Source organism: Vulpes lagopus, chromosome 13 (assembly GCF_018345385.1).
Source record: "Vulpes lagopus strain Blue_001 chromosome 13, ASM1834538v1, whole genome shotgun sequence".
Classification (NCBI taxonomy): Eukaryota; Metazoa; Chordata; class Mammalia; order Carnivora; family Canidae; genus Vulpes; species Vulpes lagopus.
The window spans coordinates 15,789,848-15,809,412 of record NC_054836.1 but is presented as its reverse complement, the minus strand read 5'-3'; the positions used below and the strand labels follow the sequence as shown (position 1 = coordinate 15,809,412).

At 37.9% G+C, this 19,565-nt stretch overlaps 1 protein-coding gene across 2 annotated transcripts in view; it reads right to left on the bottom strand.

Moving 5' to 3' along the window:
• The window catches only part of STEAP1 (STEAP family member 1), a 34,178-nt gene extending 14,841 nt beyond the window's left edge, over positions 1 to 19,337 (bottom strand). Inside the window, exons 1-5 of one of the 2 annotated variants that reach the window (XM_041727302.1) lie at positions 19,186 to 19,337; positions 15,435 to 15,523; positions 12,408 to 12,920; positions 11,702 to 11,866; positions 9,219 to 9,582 (exon numbers count right to left, since the gene is read on the bottom strand). In XM_041727302.1, coding sequence (XP_041583236.1) covers positions 9,325 to 9,582; positions 11,702 to 11,866; positions 12,408 to 12,920; positions 15,435 to 15,518 — 1,020 coding nt within the window. In that variant the 5' untranslated portion in view covers positions 15,519 to 15,523; positions 19,186 to 19,337 and the 3' untranslated portion in view covers positions 9,219 to 9,324. Of the gene's footprint in view, positions 1 to 9,218; positions 9,583 to 11,701; positions 11,867 to 12,407; positions 12,921 to 15,434; positions 15,524 to 19,185 lie in introns of those variants that run through there. The other variant, XM_041727303.1, reaches the window with a different exon arrangement.
• Between the last annotated feature and the right edge of the window lie 228 nt (positions 19,338 to 19,565).

Below are 19,565 nucleotides of genomic sequence, written 5' to 3'. Positions count from 1 at the left end.
GTAAATGAACTAATTACAGGAAAGGGAGAGCATTCCGGGAAGACGAAATAGCAAGTATAACTATATTGGCTTGGACTGATATAATTTTAGTAATGAGTCTCACAGCTGGATGCAGAATAAATTGTGATGGTTGAGCAAATAGAATTTGCTGATAAATTGGATGTGGAGTGTGAGGTAAAAAGCCAATATTAAAGATAACTCCTGAGGTTTGTCTTGAGCAACGGGGTGGAGATGGGAAGAAGCTTAAGATTTTATTTTTAGGATTTTGTGTTTGAGATGCTTTTTAGATGTTCAAATAAAATTGTCAAGAAGGTTGTTAAATGTAAAAGGTCAGGAGCAAGGTCAAGGATGGAAATAAAATATAAATTTGGGACACAACAACTTACTTTTCATGTTTTATTGTAAGGCCAGAAGTCTGAAGGAGATCACCCCCATTGTGGATGTAGATAGATAGAGAATGGAGCCAAGGAATTAACCTTGCTAATTGAGATCATGGGAAAAAGAAGAGGAGGCAGTAAAGGTAACAGAGAAACTATGTAGCAGAGAGAGTGTGGTTGTTCAGAAGCCAAGCAAAGAAAATGTTTCAAGAAGGAGAGAGTCATCAAACTTGTCAAATGTTACTGGGTGAGCAAATGAGATGAGGACTGAAACTGGATCACTTGGTGATCTTGACAAGAGAGGATGCAGTGGAACAGTGAGGGATAAAGCTGCTCTGAATAAAACATAGAAAATAGAAGAAGAGAACATAGAAACAGTAAACAATCAACTCTCTCTGGGGACTTCTGCATTGGTAATGCTTGCCTAAATTATATGTACCAATCCTGAGAACCACTAGAAAAATAAGCCTAATTATAAAAACTCTTTGCCTGAAGGTATTGGATAGCTAGCAAAATGATGTAAAAAGAATAAATTTTGGAAGAAGAGACAAACTCACCAAAGTCTATTTTTTAAATTAGGAGAATAGATAGCTGAGAGGTTGTGAAACTCAAGAGAATTTTTAATAGCCTTAAGATACAATTTGGATCTTAGAGTATGCCATTGGAGAGAGCTAGGTAGTCACCCTCCCACCAGGCTTTGTGTTGGAATCCCAAATAACTAACTCTAAGGAAGAAATGTGAATCAGAAGTAGTTCAAGTCTGGCAAAGACTGAAGCCTAGCTTTGAATAAACTCAATTATTAAAATTGAGTTAAGAAAATCTTACATTGTTAGTACCCAGAACATAAATTTGTTCTGGAGTAAGATAACATCATTTAAGGCCTCACACTATTTCTACAATATCTTAATCATATGGTATCTGGCACTCAATAAAATAACCAGTCATGATAGGAGATAAAATGACATGAGTGAAAAACAAAGAGGGAAAACCCCTAATAATAGACAAACTCACAGGAGCATCATGAATTTATCTTTAGGATTCTTACTTTACTCAAGGATATTAAGACAAGTTAGGAAATTTGACAAAATTTTAAGCCATGAAAACAAACCAAACTGAAATTCTAAAACTGAATGTACATGGCAACAGAAATTAAAAACTCAATGAATAGGGGGCACCTGGCTGGTTCAGTTGAAAGAGCATGTGACTCTTGATCTTAGGGTTGTGAGTTCAAGCCCCATGTTGGGTGTAGAAATTACTTAAATAAATAAATAAATAAACTTAAAAAAATAGCTCAAAACTCAATAGAGGGCTTTTAAATTATTTTTTATTTTTTCAATGGAGAAATTTAGTAATTGATTAGACAGAACTGAAGAGAGAACTAGTCAACTAGGAGATAGGTAAAAGTGATTACCAGAATATAGAGAAAAAACGGAAAGCAAGAAGGTTATAAAACAGGAGTATAGTGAGAACATTGGCATGAGTCACTGGAGCCCTAGAAGAAACAGAGGAGAGAGAAAATGGGACAGAAACAATATTTGAAAAGGCAATGACAGAATTTTCCAATCTGTTGATGAATATCAAACCACAGTTTCAAGAAACACTATAAACCTCAACTAGGATAACTAAAAGGAAAACCACAAGCCTAATTTTAGCAAAAGTACCGAAAATAAGACAGAAAGAAAAAAAAATCATAAAGTAGCAATAGGAACTTCATGAAGCAACCGTTAGAATGAAGTTCCCCTTCTGTCATGAGAACGGTGGAACTTTCTATAAGTTCTGAAAGAAAATAACTCCCAACCTAGATTTCTAAACATCAAAAATACAATCTTCAATAATGAATATGTAATCAAGATATTTTCAGACCAAAAACTTATGAAAAAATTTTTTTTTCCAGCAGGCATGCATTATAAACTGGAAGGAACACTAGATTTTTTTCAGATAGTGGGAAAATGAAACCAGATGGAGCCTAGGAGATGCAGGAAAAAATAAAGAGCAACCAAAAGGATAAATGTATATAAATCTAAATGATTGTATAAAACAATAGTTATCATTCCTGTTGGGCCTAAATATGTATAGAATTAAAATATACAAAAACAATATTGAGAAGGTTAAATGAAGATAAAAAGGTTTAGGTTTTTTACATTGTACAAGAAGAGGTAAAAAATGCGAATTAATGTTACACTTTGTTGAGTCCAGTCATGTTGTACTCCAGAGTAACTTCTAAGAATAGTAAAAAAAAAAAAAAAAGTATATTTTCTGGCCTAATAAATATCTCAATCTGGGGATCCCTGGGTGGTGCAGCGGTTTAGCGCCTGCCTTTGGCCCAGGGCGCGATCCTGGAGACCCGGGATCGAATCCCACGTCGGGCTCCCGGTGCGTGGAGCCTGCTTCTCTCTCTGCCTATGTCTCTGCCTCTCTCTCTCTCTCTGTGACTATAATAAATAAATAAAAATTAAAAAAAAATAAATATCCCAATCTGAAGGGAAGTAATAGAATAAATAAAGGAAGTAAGAACATAGAACTGGTAAGGAAATAGGGAGCAAACAGTAAAATGGTAGAGGTTCAAATGTTTCAATAATTGCATTACATATATATGGCCTAAATGCTGTCATTAAAAGCAAATTTACCAGACCAGATAAAAAACAGCAACTTGTGTTGCTCTCAAAGACACACCTAAAAATATGGGAAAACAGAAAAATTGTAAGTTGTAGGATGAAAAAATGTACACCATACAAATATACTAATCAAAAGAAAGCTGAATAGATAAATTAATACCAAAGCAGGCAAATCTTTCGAGTAATTTTAAGTCTGCCAAGGAATGGGTCAAGAACAAGAGGGGGATGTTGGTTTAAACCATTTTATTTTATTTTATATTTTATTTTATTTTATTTATTTATCTTTTTAAATACTCGTGTCCTGATGGTAATACTACAGCAGAGTCTGGCAAATTTGTGATACAGGAAAGATCTGTACAAGCTTTTTCAGCAGGAAAAGGGATGAGATTCGGTTCTTCAACAGAAGACCTGGCCTTAGGGACAGGAACAATGTTTTAACAAGCAGAGGACAAAGGACAGGTATGTGTACATTGGTAGGTAGATTTCCTAGAAGATGAGACTATTCTCTTCTGAGTATGTCTATTTCCTAAAAACAAATGTACCAGTTGAGTGTAGGAGGAGAGGTTATTATTGATTGGAGCAGGATGGTGTGATACAGTTTTAATGAGAGCAAAAACAGACTTACTAGGTTTAGAGTTGAGAGCAGGGTTGAGGGTTCACAAAACATTTGTTATCATCAGTTTAAAGCAGGACTAGTCAGTGTGGTAGTTGTATGTCTTTTCTAGCCAAGTCCATCTCCAGTGAGGTTGTAGATAAAATAGGTGAAGAGTTTAATCTGTGCTCAGGTGAAGTGAGGTAAGACGTGTGCATAGTTTCTCTTTATAAAGAGACCTTTCTCTTTATAAGGGCCAAAGGAGACCTTCACTCCTCCTTCTGTCCTCTTATAGGTATTGGCGGTGAGGTGTTGAGGGGTTGTAGTGCTGGTTCTGCTGAAAAGCTTCTCTCTGCCAACCCTACCTGACCCATAACTGCTTGTCCTCAGAAATGACAATGAGGACTCCTTGGCACTTTTGGTTCTCAGCTGTGGGCCTGGTTGCCAAATTTGAGGAAAAAAAGGCAAGAACTCACTTTCAACTTCACATCATTGTTACATCTGTCTGCAGAGATGGAACAAGCAGATGTACTTAGATCCCATTTTGTGGGCTCCCTCCCTGGGCCCAGAAGAGTCAGTCATTCCCTTCACCTGTGAGTTATATCAGCATCCCCTTTATGGTATCATATTTCCCTCCTTTACCTGTGTGACTTTCAGTAGGTTTCTGTGCTTTGCAAATAAGTAATCTTTGACAAAAAGATTCCTCATGTGTAAAAGTGAGAAGTGGTTTTCAAACTGTGGGTCATGGAGTGTACATTGTCAGAGGCTCCTCTCCTGTTCACTTACTCTCTCTAAAAAAATGTATTAAAAATATGAAAATAGAACTTAATCTTCTGACTCTTACACTGTATAAATCCATTAATATTTATCTTTTGTGGTAGCAACTTCAAGTTACAAGACAGGGAAAGCCTGAAATCATTTTCCAGGTTAGGGGTCAAGGCATCCATAATCCTGAGTTTAGCTTCCTGGGTCTCTCTCAGATATTGTCCAACCAGCCACTCCCCAATCTGGCCGCGGTGCCAGGGAGCATTTGTTCTGGGAAGATCAACAGCTTCTTCACATTACAATACCAGCACCTGTGTTTTCTTTCCCTTCTCTCTCTTTGTATTATTCAGAAATACAAACATTTTGCTGAGGGAGCCTCATTTCAGTAGGGTCATGCCTCTGGGCAAAGGATTAGCAGCTCAGGTGATCTCATCGGTCTCTTCCAGGTCAATAATTTTACAGCTACATGAACTGGCAACTTGTTCTTGGCACAGTTAAAATGTCCATTAATGGTTCTGGGAATGTCACATACTCACTAGCAATAAATGTGAGGACCCCTGACCAGCTGAAGAAGTAGTATTAGCTGGAAAGAAAGGACTGAACTTTAGCCTCGGGTCATGTGCAATGGTCACAAGTCAGTGATTCATTAATTTATTCAAGCATAGGATTATTTTCCACAAATGGATCAAATAATTTATTACCTCTTCAGAGGGCCTCTTGAAAACACCTGGAAAAATTGGCATGAAGAAAGAGGAATTCTAATTAACCGACTAAGACTTAAAGTTAAAATCCAAACTGGAAAATTTCTAATACTTGTACTTTGAAGATTGGTTTTAGAAAAAGGAGCTACTACAACTTGTTCATTTTCTTGGATGAAAATTCCACAGTTAATTGTTACCAGTGAAAATCACATATTTTTGTTATTAATTTATATGTTTAATGTTACAGATCCCATGCTTAATAATTCTTTACAGGCTTCCTCAGACATGAGATCTATGGTCTGAAAATCAGATCAGAATCATAAATTTCTTTTTTATTGTCTTCAGAGATGATTAAATGGGCTCATTTTTAAAATAGTAAAAAGACATCAAGTTTTTTTTTGTTTTTGTTTTTGTTTTTTAAATGAAAGACTGTAAGATTCCTGTAGAGCAAAAGCATAAAGAAAATAAACCCTAGGCAGACCTCATTTTAAGTAGAAAAGGAAGCTCCGGGGAAGGAAGGCTTTGGGCTCCAGGCCAGCAGCTTTTCTACTTGCTATTCTTTGAGCTCCAGTGAGACAATGTGACGATTTCCACAATCATGTTAATTGTATCAGCAGTTTCACTAAAATAAAATCACCTATCAAAGGAGCTGGGAAATACTTTTCTTTTTTTCTCACTGCCCCAAATTGTATGCCTTTCATAGTTACATTTCTGTATGCTGAAACTAAAAAACCACACGGCATCCTTGAGCAACCGAGATGACTGTAAACAGCATACAATGTACAGACCACTCTTGTGGTTTTTGTTTTGGTTACAAGATCTGCTTCTTCTGTAGAATTCCCGATTCTGTTTCATACCATCATTCATGCATGCATTTGTTCATTCATTTTTATTTATTTTAAAAATTCCAGTAGAGTTAACAAAGAGTGTTGTATTAGTTTCAGGTATACAATATAGTGATTCAACAATTCTAGGGGCGTCTGGGTGGCTCAGTCGGTTGAGTCTGATTCTTGGTTTTGGCTCAGGTCATGATCTTGGGGTTGTGAGATTGAGCCCTGCTGGGCCTGGAGCCTGTTTGGGATTCTTTCTCCCCCTCTCTCGTTGCCCTCCCCCCACTAAAGCAAGCAAGCAAATCCCCCCTCCCAAACCTCAATTCTATACATTATTCAGTGCTCATCACAATAAGCATATTCTTCATCCCCTTTACCTATTTCATCCCCCTCATCTACCTCTCCCTGGTAACCATACATTTGTTCCCTGTATTTGAGTCTGTTTTTTGTTTGACTCTCTTTTGCTTCTTAAATTCCACGTGTGAGTGAAATCATATGGTGTCTGTCCTTGATTGACTTATCTCAGTATTATACTGTCTAGATTGCATCCACTGCAAGTTGCTGTAAGTAGCAAAATTTCATTCTTTTTTATGGCTGAATAATATTCCTGTGTGAATATGTTTGTGTGTGTGTGTGTTCTTTATCCATTCATCTGTGGATGGACACTTGGGTTGCTCCCATTTCTTGGCCACTGTAAATAATGCCATGGCATCATTTTTTAAGTCATCCAATCTAACTGAATCCTAGAATTCTCATTCTAACTGCCTACTTCCCTCTCACTCCCCATATTTTATTGGTCACGAATTCCTGGAAATTGTGCCTTTCTACCACATTTGATTAGCTCCCTTTTTTATCCATCCCCTCTGTAAGAACCTTCGTTTAAAATATTAACTATTTCTGTCCTGGGAGATTGCAATTGTTTCCTGAGATAGTCTTCTAGTCTTCCAACTTGCCTTCATCCTTTGACCCCACAATCAAATCTGTCTACTGAATAGTCTACAGATAAATCTTTTTGAAATGCAAAAGTCCAAACTAAGCTTCATGTCATGCAAGGACCTTGTTGATCTATCTGGCCTGGGTCCCTACCCAATCTAGTGTTTCCTTCATATATGCTATTCCAGGACTTTAGTCCTTTAACACATCTTATCCCATCACTTCACACCTCCATGCTGCTCACAGAGCTACCTATCTTCCCATTCTCTTTGAATGACTCTTATACTTTATTTCAGATTTTTCCTTTTTTTTCTTTTTGCTTCAACCTCATACTTTTCTGACTTTGTCCTTCTAGACAGAACTGGTCATTTCCTCCTTTCGGATACCAGTAAGCCTAGAATCCATTGCTGGCCTAACACTTGTCTTCCCTATGAGACTGTGAGTAGGGACTAGGTCATTTCTATCTTGATATATCATCCTCTGATATATCAGAGGGCCTGATATAGGGGAGGTGCTCTATAAATGTCCATTGAGCAGAAGGAAATCCAAGCTCATTACCAGAATATTCGTTCTTTTAAGACAAATTTTATCATTTTCTTCTAATAACAATACTATCCAACCATTGTAAAAAATTAAAAAAAGATACAAAGAGTAGATGGTCCAGTTCTCAAAAGCCTATGAGTACCAAATTGAATCTACATGTTTTTATGCCTTACTTTTAAGGTCCTTGTAGACTCTTTTTCTTCTATCATTGGGAATTCCCTGATGGGTAAATTCTGTGCTTCAGAATAGGCCTGTCGTTGTGTATTACCATGGCTAACAGAAAAAGACTCCCAATAACCATACTAGAACTCAGCTGTTGTCTCTGATAGCTTTATCAAGATGCTGCTTCAGGTTGAAATCCTGTTCCCAAGCTGCAGTGTCCATGATGTCTTGGTGCCAGGAAGGCTGGAATTGATTTCTCCCTCTCAGTACTGGGGATGTTGCCACTATGCTTCATGCAATGCAATTGAGAGGGCAGGTACTTGATTACAGCATCCCAGGGCTGGTTAGTAAGGGTATGCGACATGCATCACACACTTAGTGAAGAGGTACCACTGGTATATCCCCTTGAAGAATCTGCTTTGCCATTCTAAAGCCCTAGATTCCTTCTCTAATGGTGAATTTTTATCAACGGCCTTATCGTCTGCTGTTTCCAATTATGCTACTCTGAACTCTTCACTAACTGGAGAGATAGATCTGTCTCCATAAGTCTGAATCTCAATAGTGCATAGGATTCAAATGTATACTCCAGAAGGCTCCTTAGCTCCCATGTAATAAATGAAGAACTGTCCTTTATTTAAAAATTTATTTACTGGCGCAGCCCAGGTGGCTCAGCAGTTTAGTGCCGCCTTCAGCCCAGGGCCTGATCCTAGAGACTCAGGATCAAGTTCCACGTCGGGCTCCCTGCATAGAGCCTGCTTATCCCTCTGTCTGTGTCTCTGCCTCTCTCTCTCTCTGTGTCTCTCATGAATAAATAAAATCTTAAAAAAAATATATTTTTTTTGGGGGGGGGGAAGGGGAGAGAGAATCTTAAGCAGGTTTGATGACTATGTGGGACTTGATCTCACAACCCTGAACTGAAGAGTTGTATGCTAACCAACTGATCTACCCAGGTGCCCCAAGAATTATCCTTTTTTTTTTTTCTAACAGAATAAAAGTTTGTTAAAAATGAAAACTCAGTGAAGGTGCTGTTTTTCCTAATTTGTATCATTAGCAGAGCCCTACTGTTCTTAATCATAATAAGTGGTTTATCTATATAAAAGATACGGTTTATAGTTGGTTTTGCTAATTATAAAAACCTCTGAAGTATACTATGTTGGGTTAGTGATTTCTGAAAGCAGATGTATACTTTGCTTTTTGAGGAACTGGTTCAAAGTATGCTTTCAGCAATATATGATGCTGAACTGAGTTGTACATAACTCATATACAAAAGTGGATTAGTTTTTTCCTCCTGGGCAGCCTGAGTTTTATTTTGCCTGGATGTACATCTGATGCTATTCTGTTGCTTTACTTATGTAGACACAGTCTGTATGTTTTTTCGTAATTGGTGTTTCATGAATAATACCCGGTTACAGGAAAATGAGACCCATGTTTAACAACAGTCATAAATACTGGCTATACCTGCATGGTAGATTCAGATAATACATTTTTTCATGGCTCATGATACCTTTTAATGAGGACTGGTACTGCGAGGGCTTCCTTTTATTATTTATAATGCTACATAGTCTGACATATCAGATGTGATTGTTTTCTTATGCTTTTTTCTATTGAACATAGAGATTGTACTAAAGATTTTTTGCTTTCAGTCAAAATTTAAAATCTACAAAAAACTACACCTGCTTCAAACCCATGACACACAAACATTAAGAGATACATTAAGACCCTCAAGTGGTCATTTTATTAAACAAATACAAATCTGAAATGTTTATAGTAATCAATAAGGAACAAAAACGTGTGTAAACAGTAATTCTACAACTGGGAAGACATCTCAGTTTTATTAATTTTGGTGACGTCTTCCCAACCATGCCTAATCTTCAGTATCTTCTTCCTCAAGCATGGCAGGAAGAGTATGGCTTTACATATCAGGACAACGATTGGAAGGAAAACAGCTATCATAAAAGTTGGAGGTGTATACCATACAAATTGTTTTATATCTACCCATTTATTCCAGGCAAAGATCAATGCATGTATTGTGCCCAATAGAAGGGAAACAATTCCTAGCTTGCTCTGCAAAAGAGAAAAAAAAAAAAAGGATCTTGGTGGGATTGGTTCAGTAAGACTTTGTTCCATCCTACCTCGTCTAGACCTGTTCTGTTGCTTGCAAATTCCTTCACTCATCTGTGATTATTTCCTTATTATATTTCTTAACAATGTCCACTCACATCTTTACATTCTTTTCACATATCCCCACCTCACCTCCTTAACTTTGCATAATGTCTCTGTCCCCAAGTTAAGTTGAGAAAGTTCACAATCTCCTTTCAACCTCAGCTAACCAATAACATTGTCTTTCTTTTCTCCACACTTTGTTCATCTATCTTCTGACATTTATTTTATGGTGCTTTGTCCCTTGAGCATTTGCCTCCATTCTGCCTATCAAGAGACATTTAAAATCAAGGACTTTTACTCATCATGGGTTCCCTACAGAATCAACACAATGATTTGTGTATTTTAGGTGCTCAGTAAATATTAATAGGTTGACTGACAATTGTGTAAAAATCAATTTGATATCAGTGATCTTTATCAAGTATGAAAGCAACTAAAGTAACTGATTTTCGTATGCGAATAAATACTAAAGTGAATGAGCTTGGCCTATGTTAAAAATCAAACATCCTGATAAAATGGAAAAGTGCCAACAATTATTTTCACTGTTTAAACAACACAGAGATATGAAGATGTGAAGAAAAATTTCAACTTGCATTGGGATACTTGGCACTATCCAGAAAAGGTTGCTTAAAAATAGTTGTTTACCTATGTATTTTTATGGGATTCTGACAATAGCTCTTCTAGATAAGTTTTGACTTCTATTCACTTTACTGGAAATGGTCATTAGCCTGCCAGAATGAATCCAACTCACAATTATTCAGCAGTAAGCACTCTTAAGCCCTAATGAATACAATCAAATAGCTAAGTTTATATTTTCAAATATAAATCTCCAAAGTAAATCATAGAATAACTAATTCTTGAATTCTAAATGAAGTTTCTAGGTTATTAACTGAAAAACATATGTGATTGGTTGAAGATTAATTTTACCAAATGTGTACTGAATACATATTATGGGTAGGTAGGTATTGTGTACACAGTAGAATGGTCTGGGTAGTCAAGATGCAGTGGCTGAATTCTTAATTAAACCTAAAACGTGATGCTCAGCATATGTGTGATCAAGTGTAGGAAGAAAGGAATTTATTGAGGAACACAGAACTCTAGTGGCTATCAAGCTGAGCCTACAAAATAATCAAATACTATGCATGTGGCACCATTTCTAAGCTCCATTATAATAATTCAGACACAGACATATTTCCCTGTCCTGATAAAGTGTCCGTAGGAGTATATGTATAGACATGTAGAAGGGATAGTAGGGAAATGTCTGACTTTGTAGGGATTCCCAAAAATGTCCATCTATATAAGCTAAAGCTACATATTTTTAAAAATCTGGGCAGTGCTACGACTAAATTAAATTGAGTCCTTTGAATCCTGTCAGACATGGATCTCCCTGTGAGTTCTGACACACTGCTCTTCTTAGGGCATAATCTACCACTAGCAGATTAAACTCAGTAAATCTGAGATACTTTTGAATTCCAGAATACTGAGAAACTTCCAGTAATCTACATAAAATGTAAGTTGGAAAAAAGTCTTTAAAATTAGCTATTAGAATATTTTTGGTAGATAAAACTGTATTTCAAGAAGATACGTTTTTATAGATAGTACCACTATCTATAGATAGTACACTTTTAAGTGTAACTTAAAAGGCATACATAAAATCAGGGGACAGGCAAAAGAATAATTTTATTTGGGGGGAACTAATAAACCGTGGATATTAAATTCCTAAAATATCACCTGTGTAGTTATTAGATGGATAGAAAATTATCTAACAAGTTTCAAATGTTAGATATATATATTTTTTACTAATGCCTTTAATTTATGTCTAGAAAATACTTCCATTTAGAAATACTTTCATTTAGAAGGGAAAATGATTGGAAAGCATATTATTGAATTGAAACAAGTGTGGGAACTTTGCTATTGGAAAACCATTTGTTATTTTTTATGGGGTAAAGTCAATATACTTGATATTATAATTACAAAAAAGATTCACCTCTCTGAGGGACCAGTTATTTTACATATAGTTTACCTGAATATAGTGAAATTCTCTCCATGTCAAAGAGTCGCTCACGGATGGAATAGATGTCACAGCTAACAGAGCCAGAATTGCAAGAGTCACAATGCCCAGAGACACATAAATTTCCATTCTCCAAACATCATGCTCAATCCAGGCATCTTCTTTATTTTGTTGGACCTACCAGGGGGTGAAAAGAAGAAAGAGATATGCAAACATTTGTTTCCAGCAGATGAATCTTCTTCTATATTCCTTCTGTCTTACAATGGAGGGCCTGATAACTAGGAGCCTCCACAAATTTGTGACTTTGTGCATTTTTCTATGAGAAATGACATAGGAGCTATCAGTCTCTTTCCTTGAATGCAACATGTATATAATCTGTTTTAATAGTTACTTGATGGTTAGGATTGTAACGTGCATGTGTGTGTGGTAAATAAGAACAGTGAGCATTAAAAAGTCATCTTGGGAGGGTGGCGGGAGGTTGCTATGTGGCCCTGTCCATGAACAAACATGAACATGTTTATGTTGTTAAAATTGGAGTTTACTATTTTCAGCGTAAACTCAGTGTGAAGCTAAATATAACTAAGCTTCCATGAAGAGTTAATGCAGATTACATTCCCAACACAGCATTTCAAAAGAGGTTTTTAAAATAAGAAAGTGTTTATTTATTAGATGATTTGGATTCTTTAGTTTAGGGATATTGTCAACATTGTCACCGTACCTGTTGATATGCCCAGTTTAGCAACTTGTATCTGTAGGATCGCCTCATTGGATAGGATAAACTGTAAATTGCATGCAGGACAGCAAAAAAGAAACTGAGAAGCCCAAATTGTTTTCTTGTTAACATCCATCTATCCAACCAGTGTGGAAATTTCTTATATTTGGTTCCATTATGAAGCTGTACGATGGCTGCTATCACGCCTGGCAAATAAACTAGTGCCAAGAGGGTGATGGAAACCATTGGCAAGACTTTGTTGATGACCAGGATTGGAATTTTGTAAAAATACTGTTGGTGGGAAGTTACAAAAGGGTGAATTATTTCCCTCAGAAGAGTGTAAAGAAAAGTCAGAGATGAGATGACAGCAGCAATTTTAACTGGCCAGCGCCACATTGGAAAGAGTTCTTGTTTGTGCTTAAGCTCGGCAGGACAATCAAATTCATCAAAGTGGGTTGTTTGATGCATGTGCAAAAGCACAGGTCTTTTCAGCACTCTGGTGTCTCCTGAGTCCTTATCCTACAAAGGAAAGAAAATCAACATCTTAAACAAACAATGGGATTTCTCTTAAGCACAATGAGCAAAATAAGTAATTAGTTTATCAGTAAGAAAGGACATTCAGAACCTTGCTTTTGGGTACTGGTTAGCTAAAGATGTCATAGTCTACACAGCACTGATCAAAGGTAGCTTTAGCTATGCTGGGATTCTTTGTCAATTTCTGTTATTCATTTTTCTTTAAGACAAAAGAATACATGCTTTTTTTAAAAGACAGAAGCTATCTCCATCAAAGCTAAGACAACTGTGTTTCTGTCCTGAAGGCATGAAAGAATGGAATAATGTAAGAGGGAACTAAAATTGAAAAACAATCCAGTAATCTTTGATGAAAATAGTAAAACTTGTATTGTAATGGTTGAATTTATTTTATAATATTCTTATTGGTAATCGGATAACTCTCCACAAAGAACTAAAGAGTGAATTCTTCATTAATTCGAGTACAAAGAATCAGGAATAGTACAGTCATTACAACTATAAAAATATATACTTTCCATCATGCTGTTCTTTGCTTTTGTATTTCTAAAATATCTCATTGTATAAGTAATTGACAAATACTCTATCAGAAGGTACAAAGGTTAGATACCCAGTTAAATCCCATAGAGATGATCTACTTCCTAAGAAAGTTATACTTGTTTACCCAGTTGCATTTCTAAGCAGTCAAAAATTCAAAAAAGGTTATATTGAATATTTTGTCATTTCCCTAACTGATATATCAGCAAATTAAAAAAAAACACTTTTGGGGGATCCCTGGGTGGTGCAGTGGTTTGGCGCCTGCCTTTGGCCCAGGGCGCGATCCTGGAGACCCGGGATCGAATCCCACGTCGGGTTCCCGGTGCATGGAGCCTGTTTCTCCCTCTGCCTATGTCTCTGCCTCTCTCTCTCTCTCTCTCTCTCTCTCTGTGACTATCATAAATCAATTAAAAAAAAATTAAAAAAAAATTTTAAAAAAACACTTTTAAAGAAGAACTTAGGATGTTTCATAATTTGTTGTTCTGATGAATAAATTTACTTTTTCCTCCAATATGTTATTCCTTATTTCTTATAGTTCTCTATGTAGAATCATAACATTTTAATGTTTAACATGATGGGATAATCTTCTTCATTTCCTCATTTAATCAGAATAACTTTAATTCACATAGTTCTCTATAATTTTTAGTGTTTAAAAGTAGCATTTCACCATTTGACTTTTACTTTCCATGATAAATCACTGTTATTCCAATGCTTTTTCCAGTTGCTGCATTTAGAAGGGAGTTGAGCATGATACAGCTTCTGTCATCCCTGCATGTCAAAACAATCTAAGTACTCAACTGAGATCAATTTTCTGGTTAATGATGAAAAATTATAGAACAGCAAGCAAGATGGTTAATTTGAAAAATGAAAATGATTTTATTTTATTCATACTTATTTTATAGAATATGTACCTGTGATATCTTATTATTCCTATTAAAACAATTAACAAAAACAATTTAAAGAAGAACATATAAAATTATTATATATTATCTTTCCTATTAAAATAATTAAGATAAAATAATTATTTTATTTATTTATTTATTTTTAAAATAATTTCTTTAAAAACTGCAGTTGATTTAATTTTGAAAGGCAAAAAGAGTTTGGAACCAAAATTTCCACCACTTTTTCAGTCAAATAATGTAGTAAGAAACCTTTAATTTTCAGGTGATACAAAATTAGGACAAGTGATTCTTATTTCAAAACTGAATTGGGATGCCTTGTGGCTCAGTGGTTGAGTGTCTGCCTTTGGCCCAGGGTGTGATCCTGGAGTCTCAGGATCAAGTACCCCATCAGCCTCCCTGCATGGAGCCTGCTTCTCTTTTTGCCTGTGTCTCTGCCTCTCTGTGTGTCTCTCATGAGTAAATAAATAGATTAAAAAAAAAAACTGAATCTATTTGTTTAAACAGTGAATCATCAATTAACTTGATGATCTCTTGGTAAGCTGCCATAACAACTATGAAAAAATGCATGCTTACAAAACTGTTTTTTTAAAACGATTTTTTATTTATTGAGAGAGAGTACAGAGAGAGAAGCAGACTCCCTGCTGAGCAGGAAGCCCTATGCAAGGCTTGATCCCAGGACCTGAGCAGAAGACAGACAGATGCTTAACCAACTGAGCCACCCAGGTGCCCCTGCTGATGACTCTTTTAAGAGACTTAGATATGCAGAAAGTTAGAAGGAATTGGAAGGGCCTTGAAGCTGATCTGTTCCAACTTTCTTATTTTATAGATAAACCAAGGCCCAGGATTTTCAGTGACTTATTCAGGTTATTCAGCTAAGTCTGTGACAGTCAAAGTACAATTTCTCTTATACACCATGCTGAATGCTTACCCATCACAGTATCAGTGACAGGAATCAGAGTGAAAATACCTGTCAGCTGGGGTGAAAATCACTGTTACAACCCTAGGAGATACAGGAAGCATTAAAATTCTGTTTCTAGATTTCAATTACTTATTATTAATGTATTACCAAATAATCATCCTCTTCTAGGTTTCTCCTAGGCTTCATTGTCCAAAGTTCTTCTTGGCTTGTAATGTCTTGTCTGGTCTCCATTAATTCTGTAAAATAGAACAGCCTTAGCCACTTTGAAAATAAATATAATTATCTTCTTCAAGTCTATACTATTTAAGATATTAATATTTGATAGGGCAACAGAAAAAATTTACTCACATAAGGACCAGCGTGGCCTAGAAAGTACAATTAAAATAGTGACTGATTTACCATTTAACCTCACATAATCTGTCAGAATCTCAAACCAGTGCCCCTGTGTCAATAGTAACAGCTTTGCTTTGTCCAGCTATTGGTGCAATGAATGACAAACATGTCAGATGTTGCCTTTTATTTTAGGAGAAGTTAACTCCAGGTGCTCATTTAGAGGAAAGCCAACTCTGCTCAAAGGTAAATAGAATTAGGAATGCATTTTTTTTTTTTTTTGAGTAACAATGTTATCAGTAGAAGTTGGAATTAGCTTAAGTAAGATTATACTTTAGGATGTTGTGTTTAATAGACTTTTGGGGTTGATACTGGAATCTGATGTAATAATTACATGATTTTATGGGGAAATGTAGTCTGAGGTTCAGATGATAAACAGAATAAACACTCTTGGTAAGGTGGACCCTGATAGTGGCATAAAGGACCAAAAGGCTGTATTTTCAGGTGCCATTTTCTCATCAGAGTAACAGGCTGGTTTTTGTTGGTAAGACAGGAATTGTTAGTACATTTTCCCTGGAGTTGTTGAGTTGTGTTCAATCACTGACATGCCTGTTCTCCTGGTCAACCCCGTGGAGATTTTGTCAAACTTTCTACCTTACAAAGGAATCTTTGCCTTAACACCCTTCACAGATCCTCCTCTGGCTTGACATAGCATTTTTTTTTTTTTTAAAGGAAGGGAACATGATATCGCAATTTTATTCACTATTTTTATTAGTTCTAAATTTATTTCTAGAGGACTATCTTGCCAATTTTCACTTTATGAAATTCAATCAGAAAAACAGATTAGATATACAACAACTTGATTATCAGAATGTCCCAAGTGTTTCTAAATTTTAGAATACCTGTAATACTTTATTAAGTGGAAAGTTGTTTCCAGAGGTAGCTTAAAATACTTAAAACAAATTTAAAGGTTTGATTTTCTCAAAAAATAAAGAGGAGCTATCTTTATATAATGCCAACTATCTGCCTTTGTCGAAGTGCTCTGAGAATATTTTCCATATATTATCTATTTCAAAATTTTGCAATATTCCTCCTGGGGATATTTGTTTTGGTCTGTCCAGATTTTCCCCTTACTTTTTAATGATCTAAAACATTTCCTTTTGGCATGTCACTCAGTCTTGGCTAATCACAGTTCTCTATTCCCTTGATGGCACTGACTGGCTTAGGGATGGCATAGAACCCTGGTTGAACTAGAGTCCTTCTCTGACATTTACATATGGGAGATGTCTTCAACATTTGTTAAGTGGGGATGATAGAAGCCATCTGTCCTTTATCCCACATGCTCTAAGGAGGAAGATGTCTTCAACAGAACAAAGAAAGCCAACACAAAAAAGTACAAGCAAGAAATGGGGAAAGGTATAGAAGAGTCCTGGTGATATATTTTAAATATTTAGAGTTCTTGAGACCAGATCACGAATTTTTCAGATACACAAGCCAATACATTGCCTTTTCTGCTTTAGTTTGATTTGGGTGTCTATCACTAGCTTTTGAAAAAGTTCTGAGTAAAAGCATATGTCAATCATCCAATCATCAGTTCCATTTATGGAACTCTATGATAGACATGGAGGAGGACAAAGCAATGAGAATTTGTGTCTGTTCTGGAGGAGCTTACAGTCTATTTCCTTGACAAGTATAATTCCAAATTGTTTAGTGACCTAACCAACATTATAGATAGAGTAATCTGGGAGGTATGTTTGTGTCTAGGAGTAGGAATAGAATAGAATTTTTATCTGCTGTAACCAAATAAGAAATAATTCACTATGTTTAGATATTTTAACTCTAAGCTGTAGGATGGCAAAGATGCTAACATACAAATCGACACTTATTCAGTATTAACTCATTAACTACATTGTGAACAACAATATTGGGCAGTGAGAATACAAAGTCAAACAAGATGGAGCCTCCACTCTCAAAAATTCAAAGCCTAGGGATGTCTGAGTAGCTCAGTGGTTGAGTGTCTGCTTTTGGCTAGGGTTGTGATCCCAGGACACTGGGATCAAGTTCTGCATCAGGCTCCCTGTAGGGAGCCACAGGGAGCCTGCTTCCCCCTTTGCCTATGTCTCTGCCTCTCTCTGTGTGTCTCTCATGAATAAATAAATTTAGCTTAAAAAAAAAAAAAACAACCCTCAAAGTCTAAGGGAAAAGGCAGAAATTTCAACAGCTAACTGTGTGGTAGGGCAATGGATTCTAAAGAAAGGCAGTTTTAATAGGCAGATTGTGGCATGGAAAGAGTGAGGGCTCTCTTGTAGACCTGGTCCTGGGGCCTCAAGCAAGTTGGCAGTGTTTGCTGATTGAGGGCTACTTTGTACAGAATCTGGGTGAAATGGCAAAGTGGCCTTGGAGAAGTATCCACCCATTCATCCGCATGGTAGGGTGACAGTAAAGGAGAGCAAGGCCAAGGAAAAGCCCAGGCCAATGAGAGAGCCTGTCAAATTTGTGCCAGAAGCCAAGAAAATAAAATAGCCGTCAAATAAAATATGTTGGTTTCCATCAGACATTAGCCAAATATATAATTTAAATTCTGCAGTGAAATCTTCATGAAAAAAAAAAAGAGGAAATAACACAGTGTTCAGATGTTAGGAAGTCCAGATTTGACCCAAAGTTCTCTAACTTTCATCCCCTTTAAAAAGCAAACCATATTTTTGATGCGACTGTTCCATTTTGCCGTACCAGGAGGGCTGACCTGACGTTCCTGCTAAATATTGACACAGCCCAAACTGACTCATGTTTTTTTCAAACAGTTTGGAATATGAAAAAAACCTCAATGACTGGAGCACAATATGGGACTGCGTCGCATTTTTCAAAGCTTCTCTTCTTTCAAGTGTATACTTGCTTACCCACATTTAACTGTTTTTTAAAGCATTGCTTCATGCTTAAAATCTGTGTTAAAATAAATCTTAGTAAAAGTCTGGATGTCGTGGGGATTTTTTTTTTTTTAAGAGAAAGGAATTTAGAGGTGTTTGCAAATTTTCTGTCTACCAATCCCTTCCAGTGGGTTTGACCCACGATATTACAGGCAGCCTCGATCAACTATTTGGAGAGAACTTGAGCCCCGCGCCAGATCCTCAAACTGCAGGACTAACGTTCCCAGAACTTAAAATGAGAACCTCCCGTTGCTAGGAGACCTGAAGGCGAGCCGCGCGGCTTCAAGCCCCATCTCCCAGTCATTCATCAGGCTGTGCAGCTCGAGGCGATCTCGCCAAGTTGGAAAACTCGCCGTCTGGGTCCGACCGAAGGGCGAAGCTTAATGAGCCACCGTCCTGCCGCCCGCCCCGCGCCAGGACCTCCTTGCGAGCCCCTGGCTCCCGGCCCCGGCGCCGGCCACAGCGGAGCACTGTGCTCGCGGACAGCCGGGCGGGGGGAGCGCGCCCCGGGCGAGCCGCGCACAGGGGCCCAGCCGGGCTGCGCTCGCCCCGCAGCGCCGCGGCCCCGGGGCCGGGGGCCCGCGCCCGCCCTCGCAGGGGCACGCGCGGCGGCGGAGCGAGCCGCGGCCGCCCCAGGGACTCACCCGCTCCTCGGCGCGGCCAGACGGCAGGTTGCGGCGCAGCTGCTGCGGGCGCGCCAGCCCCGCGCGGGGGCCCAGCCCCGGGGGCCGAGCCCGGGAGCGCGGAGCCGCCCCGCGCGCCGCAGACCCCGCCTCCTGCTCGGCGGCCGGTCCAGCGCCCCCTGCAGGTGCCGGGCGCCCGCGCGGCTCCCGCGGGCGAGGAACAGCGCTCGGACCGTCCCCGCGGCCCAACCCGGGGTTTCCCCGCTTTGCAACCGGGCCGCTCCAGGTTCTCTTTCAAATGGCCCAGTGTTCCGCCCGAGGGAGGCCCGCTCCTCCCCCTTGTCGTTAACGTCCCGAGGAGCCAACATTCCGTGCAATTCTTTGGGGCCGTGGTTCCCAGG